This window comes from Taudactylus pleione, unplaced genomic scaffold (assembly GCF_031769625.1).
Source record: "Taudactylus pleione unplaced genomic scaffold, aTauple2 ptg000026l, whole genome shotgun sequence".
Classification (NCBI taxonomy): Eukaryota; Metazoa; Chordata; class Amphibia; order Anura; family Myobatrachidae; genus Taudactylus; species Taudactylus pleione.
In genome coordinates, this window is record NW_028284428.1 from 42,257,571 (window position 1) to 42,273,848 (window position 16,278).

Below are 16,278 nucleotides of genomic sequence, written 5' to 3' on the forward strand. Positions count from 1 at the left end.
TTTATTATTAGGGCTACTACTACTCTATATTGATTCCCAGGGTCACTGAAGCTTTTTATGGGGTACAGACCGATTTCCCCCCCAAAAAAGTCCCTTTCGCTAGTTTCGCTTTGTAAAACATTCGCCTATCCGCGTTTTCACCTGTTTTACAATTGAATAGGGTGGAAAGTGGGGACGAACATGGAGAAAACATTGCGGCAAAACAGGCGAATGAGACAAATTCGTTCCGCTTTTCGCCAGACGGCACTTTTTGCAGCTAATTGAATTTGGCCCTATAAATGAAGGGGAGTTTCTGAAATTCCTGGCAATAGATTCTTACCTTGAGTGGTTCCTTTTCCATTCCAGTTAGTGTACTTGTAATTTATGACTCGAGCAATATGCTTTTCCTCGGATCCTGAGAAAAGTATGATGAGAAGAATGTGACAGCAAAGGCTTAAGACCCCTCACACTACACGGAATCCGACACATCAGAACGACAAATCGTTAAAAATGTATAGTGTGTATGCACTGCATTGTGTAGCGCACTCTCCCGTGGGGTCGTCAGCCTCATCGTCCGATCTTACGTGCATCATGTAAGATTAGGCGATGTAGCTGCCGATCCCATGCAGCGCTATGCGGTGGGGCCGGCAAATAGGACGGTCGGGCACCAGATGTATACAGACCGCCCGATGTCGGTCCGTCGGCACTGAGATCGTCCGCAAAATTGCTGGGTACACATTGTTTAGCGTGTACCCGGCTTTACTTTACCACCCTATAGGTGTGGGGGGGGGGGTATTTAATAGATTTGTTTTGGGGCGTATTCAATTGCAGGCAAGGTTTTCCCGGCAAAACTTTACGTGGGCATTGCAACCAATTTTCTAATACGGCGGGTATGCGCAGTACCGTTTGGGCACACAAACCACATGCTTTTCGCACATTTCTGCTCGCCACCTCAGGAGGGTACGAGCAGAAATGCCGGCGCCACTTACACCAGAGCACAGCAATAATTTAATTCTCGCCGGGAGCCCATCACTGACAGCCGCAGGCACAAACAATTGAATTCTCCTCTATGCGATCAAAAATATATATTATAGGTACTCTAATTATATGTTTGTGTAATATTTTAGAAAAAATATTATCAGATTTGCCTGTATTACAAGCTGGATACACACTAGACTGATTCAGTCCTAGAGGCCAATTGGTAAGCTATACACACTTACCAATCGGCTGCTCAATGTGTCTGGGCTAACATTACAATTGGGCGGCGCCCATTTGAGATGTCAGCGTCGGTGGGTCGCTGCAGCTAGTGTACGAGCGGTCGGCAGGCCTTTCGTCCGTACACACAGCCAGATGCACCGATCTATCTTTCAGGTATATCAGCATCGGCTGTGCTGCAGGGCTGACCTGTATCTCTGTCATTCACAGACATATCGGGTGTACACACCTGACTATGCACTTGCAAAATATTACTCATCGATAGAACGAGCGATATATCGTCACGTGTACACTCAGCATTACACGTTGTTCCAGATAGTATTTTTATTCAAAACAGTAGACTCTTTTCAAACTCAACCTTCAAAAAATATATACATATATAAAACTGGAAAATACTGTGTTCATATGCACTTGGCAGAAATCACCTTTTTGCTGTATTAAGAGTTTTAAGTCCAACAGGAAAAGTTTTAACAAGGTTTGAGAGTGATTTCTGCCCATCCTTCCTTGCAGATTTGCTCCAGGCTGTTTAAGAAGGTTGGATGACGCTTGCAGACTCTCTATTGGATTGAGTATTAGGAGGTATATTTACTATGTCGCTGTTTGTCAAAACCATTCATTGGCGGCTTTAAACAATATTTTTAAAAGGACAATGGACAAAAAAAACTGGTTTACGGTTAATTATTATTGTTTTAGAGCCATTGGTAAAAGCTCAGTGGCTGTTACAAACTGCAGTATAGTAAAATATACCTCCTAGACCAGGCTTTGCCAACTTGTGGCTCTCTAGCTGTTGTGAAACTACACACCCCAGCAAGCCCTGCCACAGTTTTAACATCCCCTAATAGCAAAACTGTAGTAGGGCATGCTGAGACGCGTAGGTTCACAACTGCTGGAGTGTCACAAGTTGGTCAGGCCTGTCCTAGACTTTTGGCTATTGTAGGACATTCACCTTTTTGTTGTTAAACCATGCCACTGCTGCTGTGATCTTGTGCTTAGGGTCATTGGGGCAGATTCAATTCAGTGCACTGAAAAACTCTGGGAAGTTGGTTCTGAGATTATTAAATTCACTGACCTGTTAAGCTGACTAAAGGACATGCCCCCCATTTTTGGGAAGGCTAACCAACCACGCCATACTCCCCAAACGCTGCAGCTTGACAATCATGGTGTGGCTTGGAGGGGGGGGGGGTAGTATGCTGTATTTTACAGCATTCATCGGTCCTTCAGTCTTAACAAGATGCCCAGTTCCCACTGAGGAAAAGCATTTCTACAACATGCTGCTGCACCCCCATACTTCACTGTTGTAATAGTAATTGCTGAAGAGTGGGCAGTGCTAGATTTGCACCACACATAGCATTTTTAATTGGGGCACAAAAAAAAAAAAATTATTCTGTCACATTTGACCGCAAAACCTTATCCCACATTTTACTTGGATCACTCGTGTTTTCTAATTAATGTTATTTGAATGAGGTAGCTTTTTATCCAACAAAGCTGGGTTTTTTTTATTTTTTATTTTTTTTAAGGATTCACAGATATAGGCTAATTGAAAGCTAATGGCTATCTGTGTTCATCTTTGTGAATTTGGAGTTTCCACAGCACAGGGCTTGAGGACTTAAAAAAAAGAAAATCTGTGGACCAATAATGATTTATGGCGAGCGTTTCCCAAACTCGGTCCTCAAGGCACCCTAACAGTCCTGGTTGTAAGGCTGTCAATGCTTGCCGATTTCATTAGTACCTCGGTCAATTTGATTTAACCACCTTTGCTCAACCATGGATATCTCTAAAACCTGAACTGTTGGGGTGCTTTGCGGACCGCGTTTGGGAACCTCTGATTTATGGGTTTGAAAATTTTACTTTAATAGTGCAGTAAAAATATTGTCTGTAGTGTTCCCGCTAGAATGCGGACATGGAATACTCTGTGCGCGCAAAGCCATGTGCGCTCTCGAAAAGGGGATGTGGCCCACATTTACAGAGGTGTTGGGATTCCCCAGAGCTCTGCCCTCACACTTGGAGGCGTGCCCAGCACTTACAAAAGGTGTTGGTTTTCCCCCGCAAAGCTCTGCCCTCACAATGGGCACAGCGTCTATTCACCCGCTGGGGATCAGTCTCCGCAACACACTGCAGCCCGCTTATGGGGAAGACACAGAACAGGCTGTTTTAGTGGGGCACTGCTAAAAGGGCAGAGCGCATTTTGCCCTTTTAAAATTGAGCAAGGTTGCTGCGCATCAGTATAACAGCATAGCGGGAACAAAAGTTTGGAACAATCATTAGGGGGAATCCTATTAAAATGCAATATTTAATAGCGCTGGGAATGAGTGCCCGGAACTATTCAACTGTCTGCACCGCGCCCGGCACTTAAGTCGGAAGATGCAGTTTACCTTGCCCATCGATAGTGGTTTAGTTGTGGTAAACGGCATTCTCCGACACATACGGTAATCACGCAACTAGCAAAGTGGTACAAGTTAGTCGGATATCTACTCAAACCTCAGGGGTATGTGAGCGGCCAACTGAATAGCTATGGGCACTCATTTCTGGCGCTATTCAACATCGCATTTAATTTATAATACTGACAAATCTGACTTTTTAGAGTGCTGTATATTTTTGCAATGCAAGCCGCTGTATTTATTCATAAATACGTAACTAAACAATACAACACTGTGTAAGAATTAGAACTTACACATCAATTGAATTAAAGAACATGATTTTCACAGCATGATCAATTGAATGCATTTCTTTCCTGGTGATTCTTCCTACTGACAGCAGGTAAAGTACACATGTTGGTTTCACAGATAAAAGAAAAGTTGAGAAGCCAATTAACAAAAACTAATGAACACATTACAGATTATGCATTTTACCCCACAAACAGTACACATTAGCCACATTACCAGAGACAATTCCCTACTACATGTCCCAAGACATGGTCACCGAAGAAAATAAATATCTAATGTTGGCACAGTTAAAAGGCAATTTTATTTATAAATAACTTTGCATTACAATTCCTTACATGCATTTAAAAACAGTATTGTATTACGGTTTTAATTAGGATGTCCTTTATTTAGAGGAGTGTGTTATTGTTTTTGCATTATTTATGTACTGTAGTTGTGGATTGTGAATATACTGTATGTATGTTGTGTCTTCTTTTATGCAAGTACTTGGCTAGTAGTAAACCGGAGTTAAATTCCCTGTAAACGGCTGTATATTTGGCTAATAGAGTGGATTCTGATTCAGGCTTTAAAAAAACTTAATGAACCAATTACTCTTGTAGTAACATGTGACTTAAACTGAAGACTAGCTATGTCATGTGACAAGTAGTAGACAGTGTTGATCCCAATCTTGGCCCGTATTCAATTCCCGGCGAAAAGTCGGAATCCGCGAAAAAGTATCGCGGACGACATTTCTCCAGGCGGAAAATTTTTGCTGTATTCAATTGCAAACACTTTTCGCGTCAACGAAAACGCAATGCAATGTAATAGGCGAAAAAGATTCGCCTATGAATAGGTGTCGGGAAAAGGTGCAAAAATATGAGATATGGTAAGAACTTACCCTTGTTATCTCTATTTCTACGAAGTCCATAGGGTTCCACAGGATACCTTGGGGTATAGGTGTGACGTCAGTCATCGGTGACCACCGGTGACCAGAGCAAAGCCCATCTGCAGCACAGGTGCGACAGGGCGGGAGTCCTGTGGAACCCTATGGACTTTGTAGAAATAGAGATAACAAGGGTAAGTTCTTACCATATCTCATTTTCTACTTCAGGGTCCATAGGGTATCCACAGGATACCTTGGGGATATCCCAAAGCAGTATCCTTTAAGGGTGGGGACGCTCCTGTGCAGAAAGGAGAATCCGCCGCCCAAAGGAAGCATCCTGAGAGGCGAAGGTGTCAAACCTGTAATACCTCACGAAGGTATGGACAGAGGACCACGTAGCAGCCTTGCAGATCTGGATTGCAGAGGCACCACGTCGAGCTGCCCACGAAGGACCCACAGACCTAGTGGAATGAGCCTTCAAAGGAGGAGGAACCGGCTGAATGCGGAGAACACCTTGCATAAAGGTGCGCACATCCGGGATTGTAGCAATCCTACGGTGAAACCAGACAGACAGGACCGAAACCTGTACCTTCAAGGAAGCAAGGCGAAGCCCATGATCTAGTCCCGCTTGTAGGAAGGCGAGAATCCGAGACAGACGAAACTCCCGTGGTGCATAACCTCTCGGTCGATACCACTGGAAGAACGTATGCCACACGCGATGGTATATCCTCGCGGAAGACAGTTTCCGAGCTCGCAACATGGTACGCACTACCGAGCTGGAAAACCCCCGGGACCTCAGCATGGCCGTCTCAACAGCCACGCCGTCAAAGACAGCCGAGTCAGGTCCGGGTGAAGGCAAGGACCCTGAGACAGAAGGTCCAGTTGTAGCGGCAACCGCAGAGGACTGTCCACGGACAGACCCTGAAGGTCTGAGAACCAGTGCCGTCTGGGCCACGCGGGAGCTATCAACAGGAGCGTCCCTCCTTCCAGTTTGAATTTCCGGATTACCCGTGGAAGGGAGACCGGAGGAAACAGGTATGCGAACCGGAATGTCCACCGGACGGACAGAGCATCCACCAGAGACGCCCCTTCGTCTCTTGTGCGAGACCCGTACACCGGCAACTTGTTGTTGTGCCGGGACGCCATGAGGTCGATCTCTGGAAGACCCCATCTGTCCACCAGCAGTTGGAAAACGTCCGGGTGCAGGGACCATTCCCCCGGATGAACGTCCTGGCGACTTAGAAAGTCCGCCTCCCAATTTAGCACTCCCGTGATGAAGACCGCTGATATGGCCGGAAGATTGCGCTCCGCCCATACCAGGATCCGAGAGACCTCCACGAGAGCCGCCCGACTTCGGGTTCCTCCTTGCCCATTTATGTAGGCCACGGTGGTAGCGTTGTCCGACTGGACCTGTACCGGGCGACCCTGGAGAACCCGATGTGTCTGCTGGAGAGCATTGAAGACCGCACGGAGTTCCAAGATATTGATTGGAAGCTCCGCTTCTGTCGGCGTCCACCTGCCCTGGAACAAGTGTGGACCCGAAACTGCTCCCCAGCCCCGAAGACTGGCGTCCGTTGTCAACAGGACCCAATTTGGAACCCAGAACGGACAGGCGAACCTCCGGGGTGAGCACAATTGTCTGGGACTTCAGAGACTGCGGCAGCCCGTTCCACTTGGACAGAATCAGGTGCTGCAGAGGTCTGGAGTGAAACTGGGCATATTCCACCATGTCGAACACCAACACCATGGAGCCCAGTAACCTCATCGCCGAGTGTAGAGACACCCGGCGACTGAGCAGACAACTGCGCACCCTCGACTGTAAAGCAGAGATCTTTTCCTCCGTCACGTAGATCCTCTGCTGTTCCGAGTCCAATAAGGCTCCGAGGTGCAGAATCCTCCGAGATGGGATTAGAGTGGACTTCTGCCAGTTGACTATCCAGCCGTGCCGTTGCAGTAGCGCAATGGTCAGGCCCAAGTGGCGTAGAAGGAGCTCTGGAGATCCTGCCACCAATAAAAGGTCGTCCAAGTACGGCAACATGCGGACTCCCTGCAGCCGCAGAGAAGCCGCCATGACCGCCATCACCTTGGTGAACACACGTGGTGCTGTCGCCAGGCCAAAAGGTAACGCCCGAAACTGGAAGTGGTCCCTGGGATTGCAAACCTGATGATGGCGCAAAAGAATAGGGACATGCAGGTAAGCTTCCTGTATGTCCAATGACACCATGTAGTCCCCAGGTTCCAGCGCCAGAATGATGGACCGTAGGGTCTCCATCCGAAACTTCGGGACCCGCAAAGACCTGTTGAGAGCTTTGAGGTTGAGAATCGGATGATACGACCCATTGGGTTTCTGTACCAAAAAAAGATTTGAATAGAAACCCTGGCCCCTCTGGGAGAATGGAACAGGCACTATAACTCCAGCCTGGAGCATAGTGATCAATACCTTCCGCAGCTCCGTAGCCTTGTTCCGGTCTGATGGTAGACCCGTGGTGAAGAATCGAGCCGGGGGTCTGGGCCGGAAGGAGAGGGCGTACCCGTGGGAAACCACCTCGAGAGCCCAAGTGTCTGTCGTAGTGACCGACCAACACTGGGCGAACGGCAGCAGGCGGCCTCCCACTTTCGGATCCCCCAAAGGGAGGCCTGGACCGTCAGGCCGCAGGCTTGTCATCTGGCTTGGGGGCCGGACGTCTGGTACTCCATGCCTGCTTCCGGGGCTTGGCCGATTTCTTAGGGCCAGCCTGTCGAGGAAAAGACTGTGGTTTGGGCCTGCCCTGGGCCCTAGATGACCGAAAGGACGATGGTCCAGAACCAGAAGGAGCAGCGGCCAACAGGAGACAAGCCGATTTGGCTGCCGCCAGCGTGGCCACAATCTTATCCAGATCCGGACCGAAGAGAACTTCTCCGGTAAATGGCAACGCCTCCAGACCCCTTTTGGAATCTGCGTCCGCCTTCCAGGATCGCAGCCACAAGGTGCGACGAGCAGCCACCGCTGCTGAAGAAATTCTAGACACCAGAGTACTAATGTCTAAGGCCGCCTCGTTGATATAAGTGGCCGAATCACGGAGATTACCAATCAACTCCGCCTGTTCGGCCGGACAGTCGGAATCAAAAGATGCCTCTAATGAATCCGCCCAGCGCTCCATCGCTCTGGCAACCCAGCAAATGGCCATAGCCGGTCGTGCTGCCCCCCCTGCAAGGGAATAAGCGGACTTCAGGCAGATCTCCACCTTGCGGTCCGTAGCATCCTTAAGGGAGGACATGGATGGCATCGGCAATGTGGCACTACGGACAAGACGGGTCACGTGAGAATCCACCTGTGGAGGGGATTCCCACTTTGCAAAATAATTATCCGCGAACGGATAAGCCACCGCCAGGCGCCTCTGCGGCTGGTATCTTTTGCCAGGCTGTTTCCACGCCTCCTCTAAATGGTCCACTAACTGACCTGAAAGAGGAAAGACTGTGGCATCGCCCTTCACATCTTTAAAAAAGGCATACTTGGATTTAGCCGCTGGGGGAACTTCGTCCTCAATCACCAAGGCTGTGCGGACTGCCCGAATAAGTCCAGGAATATATACCTTGGACTTAGCGTCAGCGTCCTTAGTATGGAGAGGTTCCTGATCGTAAGGATCCAGAATCTCCCCATCATCAGACGTCCCCTCGTCATCCTCATAAGGAGCGGACAGAGACGCCACCGGCCGTTTATGTGGCCGGATCAGACTCCCCTTGCAACACATCCGACAAGTGCTGTACAGAACTCGTCAGGGAGTTAACCCACGCCGGCTCCTGAGAAACCGGGAGCGGGGAAATAGGGAGACTGTGGGGTACCACCAATTGTCGTGGGAAACCCTGCATGGGTGACGACAACACTGACTGCTGGGACAAACCCATCGGTGTAAATGCGGGTTGCGGAGCTAACTGGCCCACCAAGGTTGTAAGCGCCTGAGCGAAACAAGCCCAGGGCGGCTCCTGTACCGGTGCTGTAACCGTAAGAGGCCGCGCCATGGACAAACACTGCCGGCAGAGGCCCTCCGCGCTACCCTCCCCCTCCGCTAACGGTACTTTACACGTAGGACACTGTAGCCGGAGAAGAAAATCACTTTCAGACATGATGGCACCAAGTATGTGACCCCTCTCACCAATTATATATCAAATAGGCGAGAGACCACCCTGCAGCACCGCACCGCACCGCAAGGGCTTAGCAGAAAGAACAGGGATAGTAATAAAGCTGACAGTTTAGAAGAAAAGTTACAGGCAGCAACGCTAGCACAGTCACATACAATTCAAAGAAATATCAATTCCTGCACTAACAGCGCTGATCAATCAACTACGCAGACACAGGGCCTGGTAGGAAACAGCGCAGCATACACAGACCTGACCCAAATCGGAGGAGAGGTATGCGGGGGGACCCAGACCACGATGCTTCCGTCCAGGCTTCCAGCAGCGTTCACCATGCGTTCAGAGGAAGATGGCCGCCGAGGAGCAGAGAGGAGGCTGGCCTGGGGGAGGAGCGCTGCCACAGGACCAGTCGGCAGCGTGCAGAGAGGGCTGTGTGCAGCGGGGGAGGCGCCGGCTGTGAGACAGGGAAGGCGCGCTCCCCTGGCATGCATTTAACCCCTGGGACGCCGCAGCGCTACCGCTCTGCTGCGGTCCGCTGTCCCAGGGGGTAGTGGAAGCGCAGGTTGATCGCCTGGCTCCACGCTGCAGCCAGTCCTCAGGGAGCCCCCTGCCTGGGGACTCAGGACCATGTGATCAGCGGGGACCCACCGCGGGACCCCGCTGCTTACCTTTGTCCCCCTTGAATCCGGCCATGGTCCGGAACATCTGGGGTCACCGCTAGCTGTGACCCCAGATGCTCACCAGCATCCCTGGATCGGTACCGGCGTTCTGGTACCGGCGGGGGTGTAGGGAAGACAGCATGGACGTCAGGACTGACTGTCCATGCTGTACATCCAGATGTGCAGCCACAGCTGCATAGAAGAAAGCTTCAGGGGGCTCTTCTAGCCCCCACTCCGACAGGTGCACCCGACTCCGGACGGGCACCAAACTAAACTTAGGTGCCTTGGCTCGGGGGCGGGGTATAGGAGGGGGACCTAGTGCATCCTGGGAGGCTGAAAGCTTAACTCTTTGGTGCCCGATGACTGACTTCACACCTATACCCCAAGGTATCCTCTGGATACCCTATGGACCCTGAAGTAGAAAACACTATTTAGGTATTTAGGACTGCAAAGGTGGGGAGACCACACTGCACCCTTGGGACAGCCCCCCAGAGGTTAACCATCAAAAAGTCCTTTAAAAATTAGAGGAACACCCCAAAAAATTACTTTGTAAAAAGGGGGTGAAAGTGCAAAGTGGGGGAGCAAGCTTAAAAACTAGCTGGGGTTCTGCAAGTAGGGGTGAGAATTTTTTTGATTGCAGGTGGTTGCTGAAGGGCCGTTTACGTGTTTTTAAACAAATTAGGGACTTTTAACTATACTTACCCCCATTTAAGTACCCCAAATTTGACAGGATTACTTATTTTCACCTATAAGAATTGCAAAATGCTATTATCCACCACTTGTGCAAAGACGCTAATTAGAGGCAATTGACAACACTTAAGTACCCCAAATTGCTTCAGAAGGACTAATCGGGAACATCTGGATTGATCCCAAATGTTAGAGTATCTTTTGGGGGGTGTCAGCTGATTTCCCCATTTTTGACAGCACTTTCCACCTGTTTATGTTTCGCCGGGTTGCGTTTTCGCGTCCTTTGAAATTTAATACAGCGAACCGCGGGGACACGTGCAAAAAGTTTCCGCACCTAAAACCCGCGATGTAGGCGAAAGTCTGGAATGTGAAAAAGTATCACTGTTGCGAAACTAATTGAATACGGGCCTCAGCGGGGATAGTTAAATTTAACTGTTCCAATTGTTTGTCTGTCCATATGCAGATAACCACCCTCTAAAACTGGGTACACACTAGACCAGTGGTTCCCAAACTTTCTTGAAACATGGAGCCATAGAATTTTTTCTATGCTCCCCCCCACCAGGCCAAAAGTTTTTAATTAGGAAATTTGGCAAAAAATATTCAATAAATGGATTTCACCTTTTACTCTTATGCTGGGTACACACGAGATCAGGGATCTTCAACCTTGGCCCTCCAGCTGCTGTGGAACTACACATCCCAGCATGCACTGCCACCTTTTGAAATAACAGCACGCTAAACTATGGCAGTGCATGCTGGGATGTGTAGTTCCACAGCAGCTGGAGGGCCAAGGCTGAAGACCCCTGCACTAGATGATATGTTGTCCGATCCAGCGGATGGGATCGACATATCAGGCACATCATCTAGTATGTTCCCACTATGTCACTGTCGATGCACCCTCCCACGAATATTCAGCTACGTACTCCATCGGCTCTACATGCAGGGCTGACGGGGGATGACGTTAGCAAGGGCCATGCTGCCTGCCCCCACCATTGCTGCCCGCATCTGCAAGTGTGTATGCATTTGCCGAAGCCGGCTCCCATAGCTGCAGATGTCAGACTGGATACCCAGCCTTAGGCTCAGTTATGTAGTGGTGGATAGGGTTGTTCTCCTTTTGTCCAATATTTTATGATTGACGGCCACCAGCACTGGTTTTTCTGATCACATTGACCATAAATATTTTAATTTAGTTCTGGACCACCAAACCAAGGCTCCTTTACAAATACCCAAAGACACCCCAGGGTGTCACGGCATATACCCAGCGACACCATATGTGACTGAACGATATATTGGGCGGTCCGTAAACACTGCACAATCTGGTACACGACCACTCCATAGGCCGTTCCCCGCCGCATCCAGAACCATGGTGTCAGGCGCCAGATCTTCAGATTGGTCTGCACTGTAGGCAGATCTGAAGATGAGACGAACGACACACGGTAGTGCATACACACTGGATGAAGTAGACGATTTGTCGTTCAAATTCATCCCAAAAGACAAATTATCCAATATATTGTCTAGTGCAGTGGTTCCAAAACTGGGTGCCGTGGCACCTTGGGGTGCCTCGAGGCACTTGCAGGTGGGGGTTCTTGGGTTGGTGGTCCCGCACCAAATTAAACGATTTATAGGGCTCAATTCAATTCAACGCGAATTGAATAGTGCCAGGAATGAGCTCCCGGAGCTAATCAATTCAGCACTCTACTAAGCCCGACTAAGGATTTCTTCTCGAAATCCGACAAGTACAGGCACGATGCAGTTTTCTGCCCTTAGGGCAGCGGAAACAGCATTAAGCCGGAAAGTTTAGTCGGAGAATGCCCGTTCTTGAAACTAAACACCCTGTTTAAAGGTGCAAGGGGCGGGAGAACGGGCATTTCCCGACCTAACAGCACGCAGAATTGAATAGCTGCGGGAGCTCATTCCCCACGTCGCTATTCAATTCGCGTTGAACTGAATCGAGCCCTTAGTCAGTGTGATTGGCATCCACCAGCCATGGTTTTGCCCATCAAAAAATATGTGGACAAAAAGGAAACACAGCCCTGTCAACAACCACATAACTGAACTTCTCAATAAGAAACTTCTGGCCAAGGGACGACGTGCAAAAATGCCGATACTCTACAGTGCTGCGATTCAAAAAAAAAGTTTGGGAACCACTGGTGTAGTGTGTTCCCAGCTTAATCCTGCTACTAAAAGGAACTGACAGATATTTTTCAAAAATGTATAAATAATTTATTATACATATTCCATTTACTGATGATTTGTAACCAACACTCATAAATAAACCACAAGAGTATTGGCAGTTAAAAATATTTAGCAACAAAAAAAATACATGCAATCATCCATATTCACACACCCCAAAAATATCATAGGCCAAAAATGCCACCAAAATCAGTAACAAGAAAAGCAGCATTCAATTTGATGTTACCTCAAATAAACTGCAGCTCACGATTTTGAGCCTTTAAATAAGAGTGCTCTAATCACATAAAAATCATAAGGATTCAACTGCTGAATGTGGTGTAGACTTTTCACCAAATGTGTATCTTTCCAACATCATAAATCAGCATTTACAGCATATCAACTATGTTTTTACTCCCTTTTACTTCCTAATCAAACAATGGAAAACAGAATATGAAGGAATCTAGAATATGTAGCAAACAAGTTGTCATTTTTTGTTTCATTGCTACGGTACTTTTTTTTTTTTTTTTTTTAAATGAATGAAAATTGTGTGTGACCTTTAGCAGAGTTCAGGCGCATATCCACTACACAATATCTAGTAGTGCATCCTCGGCAGTAGTGTGCTCTATGTCATTAACAACATTGAGCACCCACACTGAACGATATATAGTTCAGGGATGTCACCCTCCCTCATCGTACTTGCAGAACGTGACAATATCGTCAGGTTGCCCTGCAAGTACGGGCGATGGTTGACGTCGTCAACGATCAGTGGGAGCGCGCATCAGTGCTCGCTCCCACTGATAGATCGCCCCACCAGTGGACGACATATCCACTGGACTATATAATGAACGATTAAACAATATCGTTAAAAATATCGGCTAGCGGATACGCGGCTTTGCACATAATAAAACAAACTGGAATCTTCAAAGACTGTGTGGTGGATGCAATACCAAAGATCAAAGGCACGAGAACAGGCCTTACTATAGAGCTATATGCCATCAACATACAGTTATGTCCTTCCTGGTCTATCATCCATGCGTTATGAGTCGCGTTCCACAAAAACGTACGAGAGCAGCCGGCTCCTGTGCCGGTCGGCGTCTGGCTTCTTTTTCGCAGCAAATGCGTCTTATCAGCAGACATTGCTGAATAAAATGATATACAGAATCAGTATGTTGTGTGTGCGGCAGAGTCTGTAAAATCACCACAACGGAACATGGTGTAGAAAACAACCGCTGACACTGTAAGGTAACATTTCATATACAATTACAGCTGCAGTCTCAAACAGAACATACAAATGCCACATTTCATTTTAATCAGCAAAGTCTGCTTGTGCATCTAAATCGCATCGCAAAGACACATTTGTGCTGAAAAAGAAGCACGAAAAGACACTCAGCATGAGTCAACTCGCAGGGTACTAGGTGCGACTAGAAGGGCTGTTTAACACAACTGCAGTGACAACGATGGAGCACACATCTGTAGCCAAGAATTTACACTGGTTCTGCACTGGCATTAGGAAAATTATGAATGACCGGCAGTGATATCAGATTGGGAGAATTGGGGAGGGGACTCCACTGACCCCCTTGCACAAGCTAGTAAATACAGTAGGCAGGGTCCAAAAGACACTGCTGCTCCCAAAAGCAGACATGAGTGGGTGTGGGATTTACAGGAACCAATAGACTCCATCAACATATCCATTTACTAGTATTACAAATTCAAATAAACTAGTAACTAGAAAAAGCATGATTTTTGATACAAATAGGCCTTAAGATCTTCTCAAAATAACCAAGAATGTTGTAAAAAGTTGCTTTTTTCTTTTTAGAGCCATACTAATTGTGCCTAGTCTAGCTTGTAAAAATAGAATTAGTGACTGTTTGCCAATAAACAGTAAATGACAGTCACCTTTACAACATAACCTTGTTTACACATATAACCAAAACAGTAATTTATATGCAACATGTTATCCTACAAGCTAACAAAAAAAAAAAAAAATTGTTTCTCTCTAAAACAGAGAGATCTTGATATTCACCATCAGCTGAATAAAAACCAGGTGTAAACTTCTAGGTTTATTCCAATGTACAAAATCACTTCACAAATTAATTTGCTATTAAAAAAGTGAACGACCAGTTGCTTTTGGGGATTTTAATTCTCTCTCAAGCATCAGGAATCAAAAGGAAATGTGATCTACACTAAGTATGCGATGCCAATGTCTCCATATGCTACTGGAAACAGTGCCTATATGGGTCACAGAAAATAGTATAAAGGGCAATCAACACAATACCAACAAATACCATATAAACAGACATTTTGACATTCAGTAGAGACTAGAAAGAGTAGGCGGTGCTAATGTCTGGAGAAATCATGCACAGCAAGTCCAACCACCTCCTACTTCTAATAACTTGAAAATGAGCAGCTTTTCAAGAATTACTCTGCAAAACCGATGTGACAACGTGATGCAGATAACAAAAGGTGGTGGCTAGTAATTCGTACCAGTGGTGCGATTTGTGCAACGCTAGTGAACCGTGCAGAGCCCTTTGACTGCAAAGCTTGCATCTGTCACATCTCAGGACCCTTCTATGAAAGCCATCTTAAGAGAGAGACCTGACTCTGCACATCTCACTCCTAGTGACAGTATCCCATTTATCAAGAGACAGGGATGGAGCACATAGGAGCCTTGTCCCGCCTTAGATGAGAACCATATGGTCACATCCAGCTAATGCAACATCATCAGTCGTGTGGAATTGGGTGGATAACACACAGGTAATCCAAGCACTGCAAAATGCCCTGCCTACTGTATACCAAGACGTGAATTACTGAACACATTACAAAGATACCACTGACAACAACATGCAGAGATCTTGCTTGCAATGATCACACACAAATGTGTGCTGCAAATGAACTACACAGACATCTAATTTACTGCAAATGTCATTGTGCAAGAAGGCATATATTATTTACACCATGCATAGGTCCAGGAGAATACAGAGGTCCAACTTACTTCCCAATCACCTCACACAGCTCATACACATCTTCAAACAGCACATCGTCGTCGGCCATGGTCCTGAGAGAAAATTTCAATGAAACCACAAGAGAAAAGCAATGCAGAAATGAGGTGCAGCCGCGGAGGTATGACGGGGTCCCAGGTGGAGGCTGGCTGCAGGAATCCGGGTGACACAGGAGATGTGACACTAGGCGCTTCTGCCCTTTAATCAATGGACCGCGGCAAGCGGCCGCTATACATCTAAGGGCCGCCGCTCAGCCAGAGCTCCGCCATCCCAAGGAAACCGAGCGCCTCTCGGCGCCGAGACACACTGGACAGAGACCGCGCCTCAAGATGCCACCGCTCACGAGCAGCGCGTCCCCGGTTAAATGGCGGTGTCCGTTCCGGAGGTAACCGTGTCCCACATTTCAAACTGACGCGGGAGCGCGCACTGCTTTCTCCCCGATACTAGGAGGCAGGGCCGCGCGCGTCCCCGTCACCGCTCTTGTCGTAGATGACGTCGGAATTGCGAGCACGCGTCCCCCCACCTCTTCCCAGCGGCCAGATAGATAACGAGAGCGGGGACGCGGGTGCGCGCTCCCGCCACAGCCTGAATTGAACGTGTAGCGCGCTCCTGATGTCAGTGACGTGCACGCTGGACTGAAGGGTATACGGGAGAGGGACACACACACAGAGCTATGGAAGACAATCAGGTAGCAGTGAGCAGCACAAGTACTGAGTGCAGTGGGGGGATCTGCTGCCGCTGCGTCCTGACTAATTGCTCACTTGCTATATTTCCGTCGGATTTATCGTCCAGTCATTATAGTTGGTTGTAATACAGCTATCCACCAATAGGAAGAAAGTGGGCGGAACTAGTGACTGACTGATGGGCCAATGACTCCTCTGAGAAATGGAGTGACAGCCCTGTAGTCTTATGAAATGCGCCGAGTGGAAATTGCC

General features: G+C 47.9%; 1 protein-coding gene across 7 annotated transcripts in view; it reads right to left on the bottom strand.

Moving 5' to 3' along the window:
• Positions 1-16,004, bottom strand: part of CASK (calcium/calmodulin dependent serine protein kinase) — a 450,595-nt gene extending 434,591 nt beyond the window's left edge. For 4 of the 7 annotated variants that reach the window (XM_088451724.1, XM_088451721.1, XM_088451720.1 and 1 more), the window contains exon 1: positions 15,337-16,004. In XM_088451724.1, coding sequence (XP_088307850.1) covers positions 15,337-15,395 — 59 coding nt within the window. In that variant the 5' untranslated portion in view covers positions 15,396-16,004. The remainder of the gene's footprint in view (positions 1-15,336) is intronic. The other 3 variants (XM_088451722.1, XM_088451719.1, XM_088451717.1) reach the window with 1 other exon arrangement.
• Between the last annotated feature and the right edge of the window lie 274 nt (positions 16,005-16,278).